The 15,771-nt window shown below is 40.6% G+C and overlaps 1 protein-coding gene across 1 annotated transcript in view; it reads left to right on the plus strand.

The window, feature by feature from the left end:
- Positions 1-7,820, plus strand: part of LOC121520381 (probable cation-transporting ATPase 13A3) — a 38,881-nt gene extending 31,061 nt beyond the window's left edge. Inside the window, exons 29-33 of the mRNA XM_041803794.1 lie at positions 717-892; positions 1,240-1,328; positions 2,208-2,288; positions 2,518-2,613; positions 5,710-7,820. Of these exons, the coding sequence (XP_041659728.1) occupies positions 717-892; positions 1,240-1,328; positions 2,208-2,288; positions 2,518-2,613; positions 5,710-5,892 (625 nt within the window). The 3' untranslated portion in view covers positions 5,893-7,820. The remainder of the gene's footprint in view (positions 1-716; positions 893-1,239; positions 1,329-2,207; positions 2,289-2,517; positions 2,614-5,709) is intronic.
- Positions 7,821-15,771: the final 7,951 nt, after the last annotated feature.

Raw genomic sequence — 15,771 nt, forward strand, 5'->3', positions numbered from 1 at the left:
AGTAACTTCAATCCCAGCAGCAGTTTTTGGCTGTTTCTATTCAAAGTTTTGGAGTTTATAGAGTTTGAAAGACGCATATCCAGTCGAGGAGACGAGTTGGAGCCTAACAGAGAGAACAACAGCGAATTGTAGCGAGAATACTCACAATGCTGGGAGGAATAGAGGAATATTCACCCTCTGCCATGACTTCCAGTTGTCCGGTGAGACCATGGGTGCATCTGTTGGCACCCATAACGAAGCCAATGCTTTGCTCACCGTGTTTCCACCCCACCTGGGAGGGAGTAATCGGTGTATGCCATGGTGGGGGGCACATGGGGACGGATCCAGGAATTTTTTTAAAGGATTCTTCACTATTGGGAGATAGGGCTAATGGCAGAGGTCTACGCTCTTTGAGTGCTTTTCTAGTTTTATATGTATTACATTGGCCTTTCAGAGCTGCAAAAAAAAAATTAAGAGCACTGTGCAAAAAAGTAAAATAAATGAATAATTATACAAATGTTTACCTCTAATCAACCTCTTTTTTATTTATACGTATTCATTTTTATTACTATAATTTTGGAAGCCAGTGCTACAGCTTGTTACCCATCTGTTTGTGTATTTGTTTGGCTACACAGGTTTGTTTGTATGTGCTTACTGGTGAATAGAATGGCTTAAATAATAATAATAAAACAATGATCCTAATGTTTGTTCATTTCTGCCCTCTCCTTCTTGTACAGTGCCTGTAACACTTCTAGCGTCTCTCAAGACCCAAATATTACACACCCTCATGATCCCAAAAACATCAGGAACTACGAGAACACCACCCTCTTCTACGTCTCGACCTTCCAGTATATTTCTGTGGCCATCGTCTTCTCCAAGGGGAAACCCTTCAGACAGCCCAGCTACAAGAACTGTAAGAGTGACGCTGAGCTGGTAAAGCTCTTCACAGTCAAAGGGATTCATGAGAGATACCATCATTTTCAGCAGAGTGTAGAATATGCTGTGCTATTATTTTTCATAATAAGGTTTCTTACAAAGATCATCATAGAAAGGGAAAAAAACACAAATATGTGAATGAAGTTTTTGTTCTTATTGACCTTGAACCAGGACCTGTTATCTAAATACAATTGTCTAGATTACAAATCAGTTTGACAATTTCTTCTCTTAAAAGGATTTTATCACTATGACAAACACATGCTGACAATTACGCGCACTTAGATGTAAAAAAAACCCTGATCTCTTGTATTTCTGTCTCATCAGGGCCATTCATGCTGTCCTGTATCGGCCTGTACACGTTTCTCCTCCTCATCATGCTGTTTCCTGTTCCTGCCATCGACAAATTTCTGGAGGTACACATTGATACAGTTCTTAGGTTTTGCTCCGGATGATAGGATTCAGTAAAGAGTGTAGATTATGCTTCAAAGTTTTTATGGAAGTAATGTGGCCAGATTTTGGCTACCAGTGTGTTTTTGAAAAATTTTAATTCTAACATCTGATCATGTGTTCTTGTGTGTTTTCTGGACCCCAACAAACCTTAGGTTTATTTAGATCCAGTAATTTTTTTTTGGGTTCCAGTACAACAGTGGTTTCCTGAAACATAAAGGAAAACAATCTTAATACTGCGGTATTGAGCCCTAAGAGGACATTCACTCATGCATTTAGTTTTGCCCTTTTGCAACAAGTCACTTATGTTGTTTTTTGGCAGATGTAGCTTGGGATAGAATAAATTCATTTTCAGTTGTTTTCTCAAAACACATTATACCGTATATAATATAGATAAATGAACTAGTTAGCAGGGATGAAATTCCATGAACTGTCTTATTGTAAAGGTGGTATCCTTCACACTCTAAGATATCTAAGAGTTTTTTTTAGTTCAATATAAATTTACATATGAGAGATTCAAATATCTATCCAACAAGATGAACTTGACTGATCATACAGTGTTCCTTTTAAGGGTTTCTGTCTTGGTGAAGCAATATTCAGGAAAACAACACAAAAGTGAAGGGATTAGCTGTTCATTGATATCAAAATCTCTGAATTAATTCTAAATCAGATTAGATATTTATAGAAATGGGATCTTATTTGAAATTGGAGACGATGGAAAGATAATAAGAAAAAGAAATTTTACATAAGTGAATGAAGAGTTAAGATGAAGCCATGGATATGATGTAAATGTGTGCTGGATCTTGAGGTTTGTTCACTTCCTGTTGCTCTGCTTCCTCTCTCAGATTGTGTGTGTTCCTCATAGCTGGCGTGTCACTCTGGTCATCATTATCGCTGTGAATGCAGCTGTGTCTTTCATACTAGAGGTATGATATAAAAACATCCCACCTTACAATCTCTCTGTGACTGATTTCCTGTTTGAATTAGAATCCTGGGATTTGCATGTGTTGATCTTTAGCGCTTCTATCTAATGAACAAAATTGGTCAATCTGTTTTGTGTGTCTATTTGAGCTATTTCTCTGTGTGTTTGTTTCTGTGTGCAAACAAATCATCATGATCGGCTAATTGCCAAATTCCCGCTGAAATTTTCCATAGATTTTGATCCTTGACATCATCTTGTGGAGGCTTGTTTTCAGAGGGAATCAGGGGCTAAATCGGCCCTCACAGCCCCCCTCTGCTGACACACCTCAGGTCTGGAAGCTTTGCTTTTTGTTGTTTTTTCTTTTCTGCTGTCACTCAATAGATTTATACACAGTTTTGCCTTGCTTTTTCATTTCTCTACATTTCCCTCTGATGACATGTTACTTTTTATAGTTACCTGTACAGACTGAACAGACTAAATATAATTTAAGTGAGTGATAAAACTGATATAATAGGTCAACTTGTGTTCTACTATAATACAACAGAGTGTTTCAATTAAAAATGTACCTTTTTTTTCTGACACAGCTAAGGCTTAATTTTCAAGGCACGTTTCTTAAAATATTAATGCAAAAGCCATCCATCCATCCATCCATCCATCCATCCATCCATCAAGCTAGTCTTGTACAGGGTTGTAACCCAACCCTTATGCACAACATACTGTACTTTTTACACTATTTCAGCTTTAAAGGCTTAATGTATGACATTGGGAACAAATACAGAGTAAAAAACAATACTAACCGTAATAGGTGACTACATCAATATTTACTCCCTTTAAGTCAGTATTTAGTAGATGCGCTTTTGGCTATATTTTGCAATCATAGCACTGAGTCTGTGTGGATAGGTCTCAGTCAGGCTTGCACATCTGGACACTGCAATTTTACTCTGTCATTTTTACAAAACTGCTCAAGCTCTGTCAGATTGCATGGGGATTTGGCTTGATTGGATTGAGGTCTGGGCTTTGACTCAGGGACTCCAGAAAATTAACCTTGTTGTCTTCAACACTAGAACTGCCAATGGGTAAAATTTACCCAGGGCTGTTCTTCAATTTTATCTTACTTAATGTGGATAAAATTTTAAAGACTGTAAGTCTTTGACTTTTCCTTAAAGTTTTTTATAGCACCTGGTGTCATAAAAAAAATCTTGCTTGAACCCAAATTTTATTAAGGGACATTTATATCTAGAACCACCATGCAGGTAAGATTTACCCTATAAGAAAGCCTTGATTTTCCCACTGTTTTATTTCCCCTGCCAATAAAAAGATTGCACCAAGGAAAAACCTTCTCTCTTATGCATCAATGCCTAATCAAAAGTCATAGATCAACATCCATCATGGATACAACAGGGGGAAAAAATATATTCGCCTATGACAAAGGACAAAAGATAATCTCAGTGCTTTTAATGTAGAAGAATCTGGTGGTGGGGAAGTTTCAGGATTAGCAATAAGTCCCAACATGATTTTCTATGTGACGAATCATCCTCCAACAATGATTTAGTTCTCTTTCTCTGGTCAATAAGCTGTTCATTGTCAGTGGTTAATTAATAGTCCTTGATCAGTGCAATTTATGAAAATCAAGGCACATTAATAACAGGTAAATTTTACCCATTGGCTGTTTTAGGTACATAGAGATTCATGGCAGTTCTAGTGTTAAACCATTTCTGTGTAGCTTGGGCGGTATGCTTTGGGTCATTGTCATTGACTTTTAAGATTGTCCTCCATGATTTTCCTATATTTTGCCACACTGATTTTACCCTCCACCTCCACAAGCCTTCCAAGGCCCACTGCTGTGAAGCATCCCCACAGCATGATGCTGCCACGACAGTGCTTCACAGTGGGGAGGGTATGTTGGTATGTAATGTGCAGTATTTGGTGTCTTTTAGGGTCTTACTTAATGGCCAAAAAGCACCATTTTGGTCTATTTAGACCTAAGAACTTTCTTCCACTTGACCATGGAGTCTCCTAAGGACCTTTGATGAACTCCAGTTGATATTTAATATATATTCTCTTCAACAGCAACTTTCTCTTTGCCACTCTTCCATAAAACTTTGGCTGGTGAAGAACCAGGCAACAGTTTATGTGGGCAGAGTCTCTCCCATCTCAGCTGCTGAAGCTTGTAACTCCTTCGGAGTAGTCATAGGTGTCTTGGTGGCCTCTCTCACTAGTCTCCTTGCACCCTTACTCAATTTGTGAGAACAGCCTGATCTAGGCAGGTTTACACATGTGCCACATTCCTTCCAATTCTTGACAATGGATTGAACTGTTCTAAACATAACTCAACTATAGTGCCTTGGAAATGGTTTTGTATTAATCCCCTGACTACTACTTTTCAATAACCTCTTCTCTGAGTTGCTTGGAGTGTTCTTTTGTCTTCATGGTGTAATAATAGCCAGGAATACTGATTAACTGTTGACTGGACCTTCCACGCACAGGTGCAATCACTTGAGACACATTTACTGCACTCAGGTGATCCCAGTTTCACTAATTCTAAGACTACTCAAGAGGGTCTCAGACTACTTAGACCAATTGGCTGGACCTCTGTTGAAATAGGTCAGTCACTTTAAAGGGGGTGAATATTTATACAGTCACTTATTTTACATTACATATTTTTGTTTGACACTGACACAGTTTTCTTTGACATTTGATTTTTATTTGAATTGTTTGTCAACAAAGCCAAAATATATTGATCATGACTGATTTATATCATCAGTATAATTAAAACATCCAAGGAGGTGAATACTTTTAATATGCACTTTTATACAAATCTTCTCTCCTATCTGTTTGACTTGCCACCATGTTGGGGAAAATTGTCCCTCCACTCAGGGCCATTTTTAGGGGCATAATGGCAGAGTGCCATCTCAAGATTAAAACTGAAGAAGGACCAGTAGACTTTCTTACAGGAGAAAAGATTTTCTTTGGACTACAAAGTAACAGATAACAACTTAATCTGCTTTTATATACATGTATTCTCTTGAAATTGGTTGCAGAATCTTGTTTTCAGATTTAATCAGCACTTATCTGCTAGTCTTCATCTCACAGACATTTGCTGGTGAAACAGGAAGGGAGGGGTGGGTCAATTGTAAAAAGCAATAGTGGAGGTGGGAACTGAAGGAGGTGTTTTCCAAGAAGATTATTTGTTTTGGTCTGAAAATCTGCCTGAGAGTCGCACAGCCTTTAAACCTTGTGATCTTGAAATTAGAGAGCAACTTACAGAGGTATTTCCAGCAAATTAGACTGGAAAAAGTCTGAAAAAATTGGTGATTTGGTCCCAAAATGACAGTCAGTTCTTTAAATATCTTGCTTTCACAGGATTTCTTGGAAAAGCACACTCTGATTTTATAACTTTCTGATGTCACTGTATCTGTTTCCAGGAGGCCAATAACCACTGGGGTGCATCCTTCCTTTCGTGGTTGTTCTGCAGGACAAATAAGCCCCCTAGGTCGCGCTACATGCATGTGGCCCTGGAGCTGCAGGATGATGCCGACTGGCCCCCCAAACCCTCGACAATCACCTATGCAAACGATACCCAATCCCAGAGTTCTGACCCTCTCTGACAGTTAACAAAAAAGAAAAAAAAAAACAAAAAAGAAAAAAAAAAAAACACTGCATGGACTATCTCAGCCTAACCGACAGTCTGATAGGACTTATCCAGAGCTGAGCTCAGAAATGAAACGGTCAGATTGAACAACGGAGAGTCTGCTGGATACCAGAGATCAGGGCAAGATTCTCATAAATATGAGGACTCCTGCAAAAACCATTTGACACTGTGAGCTGCTCATTTAATTTTCTTTATGTTATTTAGTCTCACTGGAACAAAAAAACCCTCTGCACCTTCATGACATGACAACATCCATAATGGTGTGTCACATAGGTGAGCTCTAATTTGGTTTCAAACTAAGAGTTTGATGCTGAGATTTATAAATAAAAAGTACCTCTTGTGTCTCATCAAATTTAATGGTAGTGGCGGGTTAGCTAAGTGTAGAACAAAGCCTGAAAGCAGGCAAAAAGCTAGACTTACTCTTTCCGTGCTATCTGATTTATCTAAAATGTACTAAATTAGAAGGTAACATTCATTGATATGACTTGTGGTTGAGTCTCTCCTAGTTACCCACTAAACTCACATTGAAGACCAGACTTCATGCTAGGTATTTTATTTTTTAAAGATTATTTCTTGGGCTTTTGTTTGCCTTTATTTAGATAGGAAAGATGAAGAGAGACAGGAAAGAGTATGGGAGGAAAGAGTATGGGGAAGACATGCACCAAACAGCGCCAAGACTGAACCAAGACTATAGTCTCTGTGTATGTGCATCAGAAACACATGTTCTCCTTGTCTAGCTAACAGTGTGACCATTTGGTGCAGCAGTTACCCTTACTATCCACATACAATGGCTGTGCTGCAATCCATCTTCGAAGTGCACTGTGAAGCAAATTGCTCCCTGTTCAGGCAATCGGAGCAGTGTCACTGTCAGGCTCCAGCCTGATTCTGGCAAGCACCACTCTGCTCTTAGTCCAATCCAATGCACGGACCCCATATCATAAATCATCACCATATCAACATTAAATCTCATCCTGCAGCACAAGCAAAAGGTCATCAAAAGATCACTAGGGTACAGAGCTACTACAGTGCCACTGACAAGGAAAAGTCCACCAAATTTTACATGAAACCACAACATAATTACCCATGGCGGAAGCAATGAAATAATAGAATCATGTCTAAAACAACAGCGAATCAGTGTTACAGTTTTACAGTGTCATTGATCACATGCTTATGTCCAACACAACTTTGCTCAAGGGCCTAATCTGGATACTCATTGGGCCTCAACTGGGATATGAACCCCAATCTCCTGGTACAAAGTCAGGGATGTAAAACACTGTGCAACAAATCAAGGAGGAAAAGTAATCTGCTGTCTACATACTCGTATTTCTCCAATGATCTTGTTCTCAGGTGATCTTGTGCCCTCTTATCTCTGAACACAGTTCCAGTGTGCAATATTGCTGGCCTTAGGTTGGAGCAAAGCTTTGGTGCAACCATTGTATGTGGAAATTACGGGTAATGTCACAACATACCCTGAGAGCTATTACTGGCATTTAAAAAAAAGCTGGGAGACTCTCAAGCTGCAAAATGAAGCACTTTTGAATCAGTATTAAGCTGCCTGACCATTACACCAACAGGGACTGTAATGACATTGTATTCAAGTACATGTACTATTTATGGAGTTGACCCCCTTTTGCAGCTGTAACAGCCTCCACTCTTCTTGGAAGGCTTTCCACAAGATTTTGGAGTGTTTCTGTGGGAATTTGTGCCCATTCATTCTGTAGAGTGTTTATGAGGTCAGGCTGAATGTGGGACAAGAAGGTCTGGCTCACAATCTCCATTCCAGTTCATCCCAAAGGTGCATGATGGGGTTGGGGTCACTGGGGCACAGTCATGTTGGAATAGAAAAAAAAGGCCTTCCCCAAACTGTTGCCACAAAGTTGGAAGCATAGCATAGCATGGCTCAACATTTCTTGGTATGCTGAAGCATTAAGATTGACTTGAGATAAGGGGCCTAGCCCAAACCCTGAAAAACAGCCCCATATCATTATCCCTCCTCCCCCAAACTTCACAGTTCGTGTGATTTGTTGTGAATGCGCCATGGGGTGGTTCATCATCATTTGGAGACACCTCACAGACATGTTTAAGTAGCAACTGCTGCATCAAACTTTGAACTACCTGTTTGATGACCAAGAGCTAAAGAAACGTGGAAGTAACACCCAGAAACAATGGGTTCTTCTTCTTTTGGCAGAGCAAAACAGTGTTTGCTGAAGTGTAGCATCATCATTGACTCAAAACGCTGTGTCAACATTCTGCTATTCTAGATGGGTCCTCAGATGGGTAGCTTGGAAGTGGCAAAAAAAAGCAGATCTCCTGATGTAATGGAAAAGCTCTAATAGAAGTTGTTGAATCTGCTTTGTTATTGTATGTCGTCTTCTGTTTGATGGCTGAGTTGCTGTTGTTCCTAAACACTTCAACTGTCTAATAATATCATTTACAGTTGACCGTGGAATATCAAGCAGGGATGAAATTTCATAACCTGTGTTATTGCAAAGGTGACAGGATGACCAATTTGTATCACAGATGTTTGCAAACAGAGACTGCTTGGCTTGGTGCTTGATTTGATTCACCTGTAGTAATGGGTCTGATTGAAACTCTTGAACTCTTTAACAGATATGGCCAAATAGTCCATACATAGTATAGTGTACATATACGAAAGTGGTGTCAATCTTAGTCATCAAACCCCAGCAAGAAACTGAAAAAGAATATCAGAAGACTTTATTCCTTACTACTTCATTTGTCAATGCCATACAAACAACTACACTGGACACTGAGAACTACATACTGTATCTATCATGATCAATGGTTAGACAGCTACTCTGCCAGGTTTACTTCACCAGCACTGGATGAATCTTTTTCCTCTTCACTGTGAATTAAAAGCATACAGGGCTTCACTAACATTGGCTGCTGCTTAAATTTAAAAATGTAAAATAGTATGAGGTAGCATGGATACACATTAGAGACTTTTGACTTTTTGCTGTTTTATAAAATAACTGGTACTGTTTTATTTGTAAGACAGAGAGAAAATAAATTGCTGCATTTCTGTCATAGAGTTACTATACTCATATTTCTTCCTGTGGAAGAGAGAAACAGAAATTTCTACCCTTTTTAAAAACATTTTATAGCCATTGCTGTTGTGTTTGTGTGATTGGCTGTGTGGAGATGAGAGGGTAAGCTCAAAAGAGAATCAGAATAAGTAATCTCTCTGCCCCTTGTTTGCATTGTGAAACCTCTTTTTTAATCAATAATGACTTTTTTGAGTGAAATGTTTGACAAGAAAAGTAAATGTACTGTCTAACATGACTAAGGCACTGCATAAGCTGATGTTTATTCATAAAGATCAACAAATCATTAGAGACATGCTGCTGTAACAGTTGTATAGAAGCTGATTTTAATCTTAATTTTATAAGATGTTTGTGAACGTTTTTACAGGTGTTTTATTCTTGTTTTTCTAGTTAATTTTGAAAATGAAATAAATTTGACAAAATTTGAGAAATTATCTCTTTTTTTAATGCAAAATTAGCATTTCAAAGAGATTGTGTTCTTTGATATTGTAAAAAATAATTCTTACTTGTTTTCTTATTTCTACAATGTGATATTTTTTTTATTCTTGTGTTTGCTCTGCAGAACTCCCATCACTCGTCCTAATAAATCTGTATATGAATCCACTCTTGCGTGCTTCGTGGGGGGCTGACCCTGGTCACACTTTTTCAGCCAAGACTTACTGATCAATTATGGGCTTTCCCAGCCTCCTCGCTGCCTGGCATATGGGCGCTTAAAGGCTGCGAGAGTGGAGGAGAAAGAGGGGTATCATTTCATGTGGAGATCAGGGCCTATAGGCAGTGAATGGGTGGATTTAGGGGGTCTGTGAATAAGGGAAGGGGGTCCTCGCTTGTACCAAAAAGAAAGGAATCTCCCACAGATCAGGGAAGAGCCTTTTTGGGAATATTCATGATGAGGATGAGGAGGCATCATGAATTCATGTGTGTCTCCCTGACTTGCACAGATCATCTTTTCAGTAAACACCGGTGTGTGCTGAGCAGGGATGTCCTGCTTTTTGACTCTGTGTGTTTGCCATGTAGTTTGGTGGATAGTGTTGCCTCTCCACAAAGCAATATGGGTTTTTGTGTACACTTGCTGTATTCCTTTTGTGTGCTTAGGGCAACAGATGGGGAGTGGTGGGAAAGACATAAAGAAGCTAAAACACACAGCTTTTCTTCCTCACAGCTAGCCACTCGCTCCAAAAGATTTTCTCAAGCTTGAGCTCAGACGTGTGTGATTTTCAACATTTTGGACTTCATCGTCTCTCTCACTGACCCATATGTTTTTTTTGTTTGAGTCAAGATTCGTGCATGTGCGCACAGTCTTTGTTTACTGAGACTCAGAAAACAGAGAGATCAGACCTGCCTGGAATAAACGGCTCTGGAACTGCAACTGAAACACTTTTCATAGTCAAAGTTGCCATTTTCTGCTGCTATTCGATGTCTTCATTAACGCCTGTCACACATTAGTTGTTGTACGCTCATTTGGGCCTCATCTTGATTAATAGTCGGGACACAAGGCCAACCTGATGCTCACTTACGGTCAGCCTCATTTTACAGATGACACAAAGGCGCCCACGTCTGCTAAAAGGTCCGTGACCCACCAGACGGTCACAAAGCCCTTCTCCTCCCTCCTGTCCCCTAAGCATGGGCTTCTTCCCTGGGCCTTCACAGCATCCTTGTCCCCCTTCCTTTATCAGTCCTCGGAGGGCCTGAATGGGCTCTGTGGTTGGTCAATAAATTCAGTGATTCAGGGGGTGGACAGTTGCAGCCGTGTTAACGTTTGTTCACAGGCTTGTCGGAGGGACGGGCTCCGCCCTGCCGCTCTTTGTCCTCCGTGGTCCCTCAACAGGTTAGAAGTCAATGGAGGGCCTTGTGCGGAGGTGGCGGGGGCACGGATGGAGCCGCCTCTCACATGGCATTCACACAGGGGGAGGACCGTCCCAGGATCACTGTGACACTTGTTAGTGTGGGGGACCTCTGCAAACCATTGCCGCTTTTCCTGACTCTCTCGCAGTCTCCTGGAGGGTCCGGTGGGATATTCAGAGCTTTAAACAAACTGATGGCTGAGGCTGCAGGGTTTGCATTGCTGTAAGGTGATCTGCACTCAGAGGCCTGCAGTGACCACGGAGAAAAGAAGTGCACAAGCGTATCTTACAAATCTCAGTTTACAGATCAGACTCACAATAAAATGAGGTCAGGCCTTTATTTGGAACACAGTCTGTAATCTGTAGTGTTTAAGTGTCTTTAAATTTATGTAGAGAGTAGCATTAAAGGGGAATTCCTGTTTTTGGGCCCTGCATTATATGTTTAGGTGTATACATGACTCAAAGGTTTAAAAGTCTTTGAGTTTCTCTCATAGGTTGATTCAGCCAGTAGCCAGGTCACTACAGTAAAAGCCTCAGTGCAGTCCTTTGGGAATTTCCAGCCAAGCAAGAGGAGCTAACTGAAGAAGCTTATACTTAAAGACATGTATAATCACTCAGTGTTATCGCAGAAAGGACACCAGTGATATTTAAGAGGAAAATAACATCTGCTCAAAGAAAAAGTCTTGCTAACAAGAGGGCTTGCAGCATAACAACTGCTTCATTTTAATAAGAGAGCTGAAGTTTATTTTCATTTTTATTTTCTTGCAGAACAAATGTAGCTTTTTAATGTCACCCCACTCTAAAAACATGAACACTGGGCATCAACAGGTCCAGCTCAGGTATTTTTTCCGCTTTGGTTACAGGATCAGAGCACTCAGACAAAGCTGTAATAGCCTCAGTGCATTCCTTTGGGACCATTACAGGGAAGTATGTTAGCGTGTGAAAATGACTTTTTTTTTAACCACCTACAAGTTCAGATGGCATCAGTAACTGTCTGATAACATCCCAGAAAACTCCTGAAATCTTGTTGTGAAGAAGTTTGTTAGAGGAGGCGAATCATGGAAATGTAAGTGAAAATGTTCAGAAATAAGCCAGCGACACTGCTGCTAAAACATAGTGCAAAATCTATGGCTGCAAATTTAGATGCTTAATACAATAATAATAAGGCGTACCCTAACAAAGCGAATGCCTTTCCAGATGAACACACAGAGGAAGGAGAACAAGCTGCTGCAAAGCTCTGTAATCTGGTGGTTGTTTTCCTATGAATGCTGTGGGTTAAAACCACAGAGAAAAATGGTTTGTCCTAAAAATGAAGACGATTGATGCCAGCGGTATAAAACAAACTAGTTACACCGTGTAACACCACATAACAAATGGTCAGCACTTCTCTTGTTCAAGTTGTTACTGTCATTGCTCTGAAACAATCCACGCTGCTTGATTTCAGAAGGCTTCTTCACACATACATTTCTAAAGACTTTCAGGAAAGGCTTCAACTGAAATATTCTCGTCTGTTAACATGCACATGGAGACATTCTCTGATTGGTTCTCAGCAGGCTGGATGGAAAACTGGCAAAGCAGAAATGGTGAATAAAGAGATAGGCACTGTGACGATACAGTGCCTATTTAACGTGTTGTTTAACCCTTTTATTGATGTTATGAATCAATCGTGGTCAATATATTTTGGGTATTTTACAAAATAATTTGCAAAATCCCTCTTGAATATCAAAGTGAAAACAGATTTTTACAAAGTAACGTCAATTCTCAAGTGATTGTAGTATAAATACTCCACTGTCTGGAAGGTCTGTCACTGGTTAATCAGTATTCCTGGCCACCGTTACACCATGAAGACAAAAGAACACTCCAAGCAACTTAGAAAAATGATTATTGAAAAAGTATAAGCCAGGGGACAAAAACTTTTTAAGGCACAGAACAACCCCCAGAGTTCATTTGAATCTGTCATGAAGAAATGAGGGAATATGGCACATGTGTAAATATGCCGAGAGCAGGCCATCCTCACAAACTCAGTGACTGTGCAAGAAGTAGACCAGTGAGAGAGACCACCAAGACACCTATGACTACTCTGAAGGAGTTACAAGCTGGGAGAGACTCTGCATACAACTGTTGCCCAGGTTCTTCACCAGTCAGAGCTTTATAGGAGATATAAGCCACTGTTGGGAAAAATCATGTATCAAATCTTGACTTGAGTTTGGCAAAAGGCATGTGGGAGACTCCATGGTAAAGTGGAAGAAAGTTCTTTGGTCTGATGAGACCAAAATGGTGCTTTTTTGCATCAGAAAGGACGATAAGTTCGGTGGACACTGAAGACACTGCACATCACTACAAAAACACACCTTTGCACTGTGAAGCATGATGGTGGAAGCATCATGATGTGGGGATGCTTCTTGGCAGCTGGCCCTGGAAGGCTTGTAAAGGCAAAGTGCAAAATAAATGTGTCAAAATACAGTCCAGACCTCAGTCTAATAGAGAATTGGTAGCTAGGCTTGAAAAGGACTGTTCATATGTCTGATCCCTGTGCAACTTGACAGAGGTTGAGCAGATGTGCATGCCTAATTTAGGCCTACCAACACAGACTCAGTGCTGTGATTGCAGCCGAGGGTGCAGCTACTAAATACTGACTTGAAGTGGGTAAATATGTATGCAGTCACTTGTTTTATTTTGCATATTCTTATTTAACTGTTGTTACTTTGTAGAAATATGTTTTCACTTTGACATTTGAGAGGTTTTTAGTAAACACCTTTGTCAAAAAAGTCTAATTATATTGACCATATTTGATATATAAAATCAATAAAAGGGTCAAACACCCAAGGGATGAATACTTTATATAGGCAATGTATCTTGCTTGCCTGTAATTTACCTAAAGGACTGTATTGCAGCCATAGAAGTGCCACTGTAGGAAAACTACTGAAGCAATGCTGAAACTTTTTGAACCTAGAGAACATTTACACACCTAAATGCAAAAAAAATAAGAGCCCATTTGGAATACAGGAATTCCCCCTTTTGTGGCAGGAAGAGGACAAGGAGTTGTGAATAGATTTGTGAGATTACAGAAACCAAAAGCCTTGGCAGCACATTTAGATGACTGAATTATACATATAAAATAGGGCCCAGGTTGAAAATACATGAATTTCCCTTCGAAGCATCCCAGAGGCACCACGCTGTTGCTGAGTTATGGCTGGTTTTTTAGGCCTCAGCTGGACCAAAGCATGGGAACAACCAAACCAGGAGAAAAGAGACACAGAGAGCCATAGATTGAGCAACACACAAACAGAAGAGGGCTTTAGGAAAGCACAGAAAAAGACGCACAGAGACTGAAGAGGGACTTAGAGCTATGACTGAAGCCTAACTGTCATGAGAAGATGAGAGTTGCCATGGCCACCCAGGAGCCACCCAGCAAGCATGCAAGCAAGGGGAGGCTCTGTGGTGGGGGGGCCAGGGTCCTGGGCCAAGGCTAGTGGATCACATGCACTAACCAGGGATTATGTGCATAAGAGATGAGCGCTAAGCCGGCAGGTGAAGAAGGGAGGCCCTGGGACAAGGAGCGAGTGGAGCCATCCCTCAGGACAGCTCCCCCCGTAAGGAGTGGGGACTTTTTTTCCCAAGTGAGGCTGATCTCCAGCGTGTGAAGGAGACTCAGCCAGAGGTCCTCGAGTGCTGAAAGGGCATCCCCCGGGCTGCTTTCACTACGTAAGTGGCCAAAACGCTGGTCTTGTGAGTCATCTTGAGCAGCAAGAATGGGCCATCTTCAGTTTCATAAATCCCAATACAAACACACTCATGGATATGGACTAAGCATGGCTGAGGATAAGCACCACATGGCGGGGCATCAGCGGGGAACTTGTTGAAGCTTTTTGGCTTGGCGCTGACTTAAAAGGATGAATTCTATGATCTTTCAGCCACTTTAAAGAGGAAAAAAAATACACTTGAATCAGAAAATTCAAACTAGGCTAACTTTTCGACACATTTATGGAGGCATTTAATTTTAAGGCCAGGATCAACAGGTTCACAGGTTGTTTTTCTGCAGGGAATTAGCGTTCATAATATCCATGGCCTTACAGGAATGTGTTTGAACCTTGATGATACAAAGAAATCACATTCCCATGGTGCACAAGGAGAAAACACACAGTTAACCAACCTCCCCCTAACACCTTTTCAAGACGATAGTATCCCTGAACATATTAACATGTAAATACACTTAGATACTTCGACAATGCACTGAAATGCATATAATCTACATGCTAACTAGTCCTTTAAAGACTTTCCACTGCTGAATGTGCTTTGGAAACACTTTCATGTCTGGGTTTTAAAAATTAAACATGAGGCCTCTCTAAGAATCTCCAAAAGCGTTTTTCAATTTGATGAGGGATAAGGCGATGACTGGGGTTTTCGCTTTTCAAAGGAGGAGACCCAGAGTTCAATAAGACTTCAGTCTCATTGCCTTTGCCTCCAAGATGAAGATCTAAATGCTGTTTTTCTTTTTCTTTTTTAAAGAAAGCACCCACCACGTTAGGTGACAGATGGCAGGTTGTTTTGCAGGAATACCCGTTGCTATGGTCCCAGCTTCACTCGGCACAGCTCAGCATCCTCTCTGCCGGGGTACTGACTTGGAATAAGCGGACTTGAAACTCCACAGGTTGTTGTTGACAAACATGAGCCCAGATGAGTCTGCTAATCTCCAGCTCCTTTATCCGCTCTTTATTGCCGTATAAACAGGCCTGAATGCGCTAAAAAACCAAACCTCTGTTTCCAGCCTTCTCTTATCTCACGCAGGGTTTAATCTAACGCCCTCTACCCTTTTTACATCTCTGCCTCCGCTAAATTCGACCATATTTTTGATTCACTACATCACCATGACAACCCGTTATTTCCCATCCTTGAGCCTCCCCTCTGTCCGGCTCCTCTTCTCCATTG

This window comes from Cheilinus undulatus, linkage group 13 (assembly GCF_018320785.1).
Source record: "Cheilinus undulatus linkage group 13, ASM1832078v1, whole genome shotgun sequence".
In the NCBI taxonomy this organism is placed as follows: domain Eukaryota; kingdom Metazoa; phylum Chordata; class Actinopteri; order Labriformes; family Labridae; genus Cheilinus; species Cheilinus undulatus.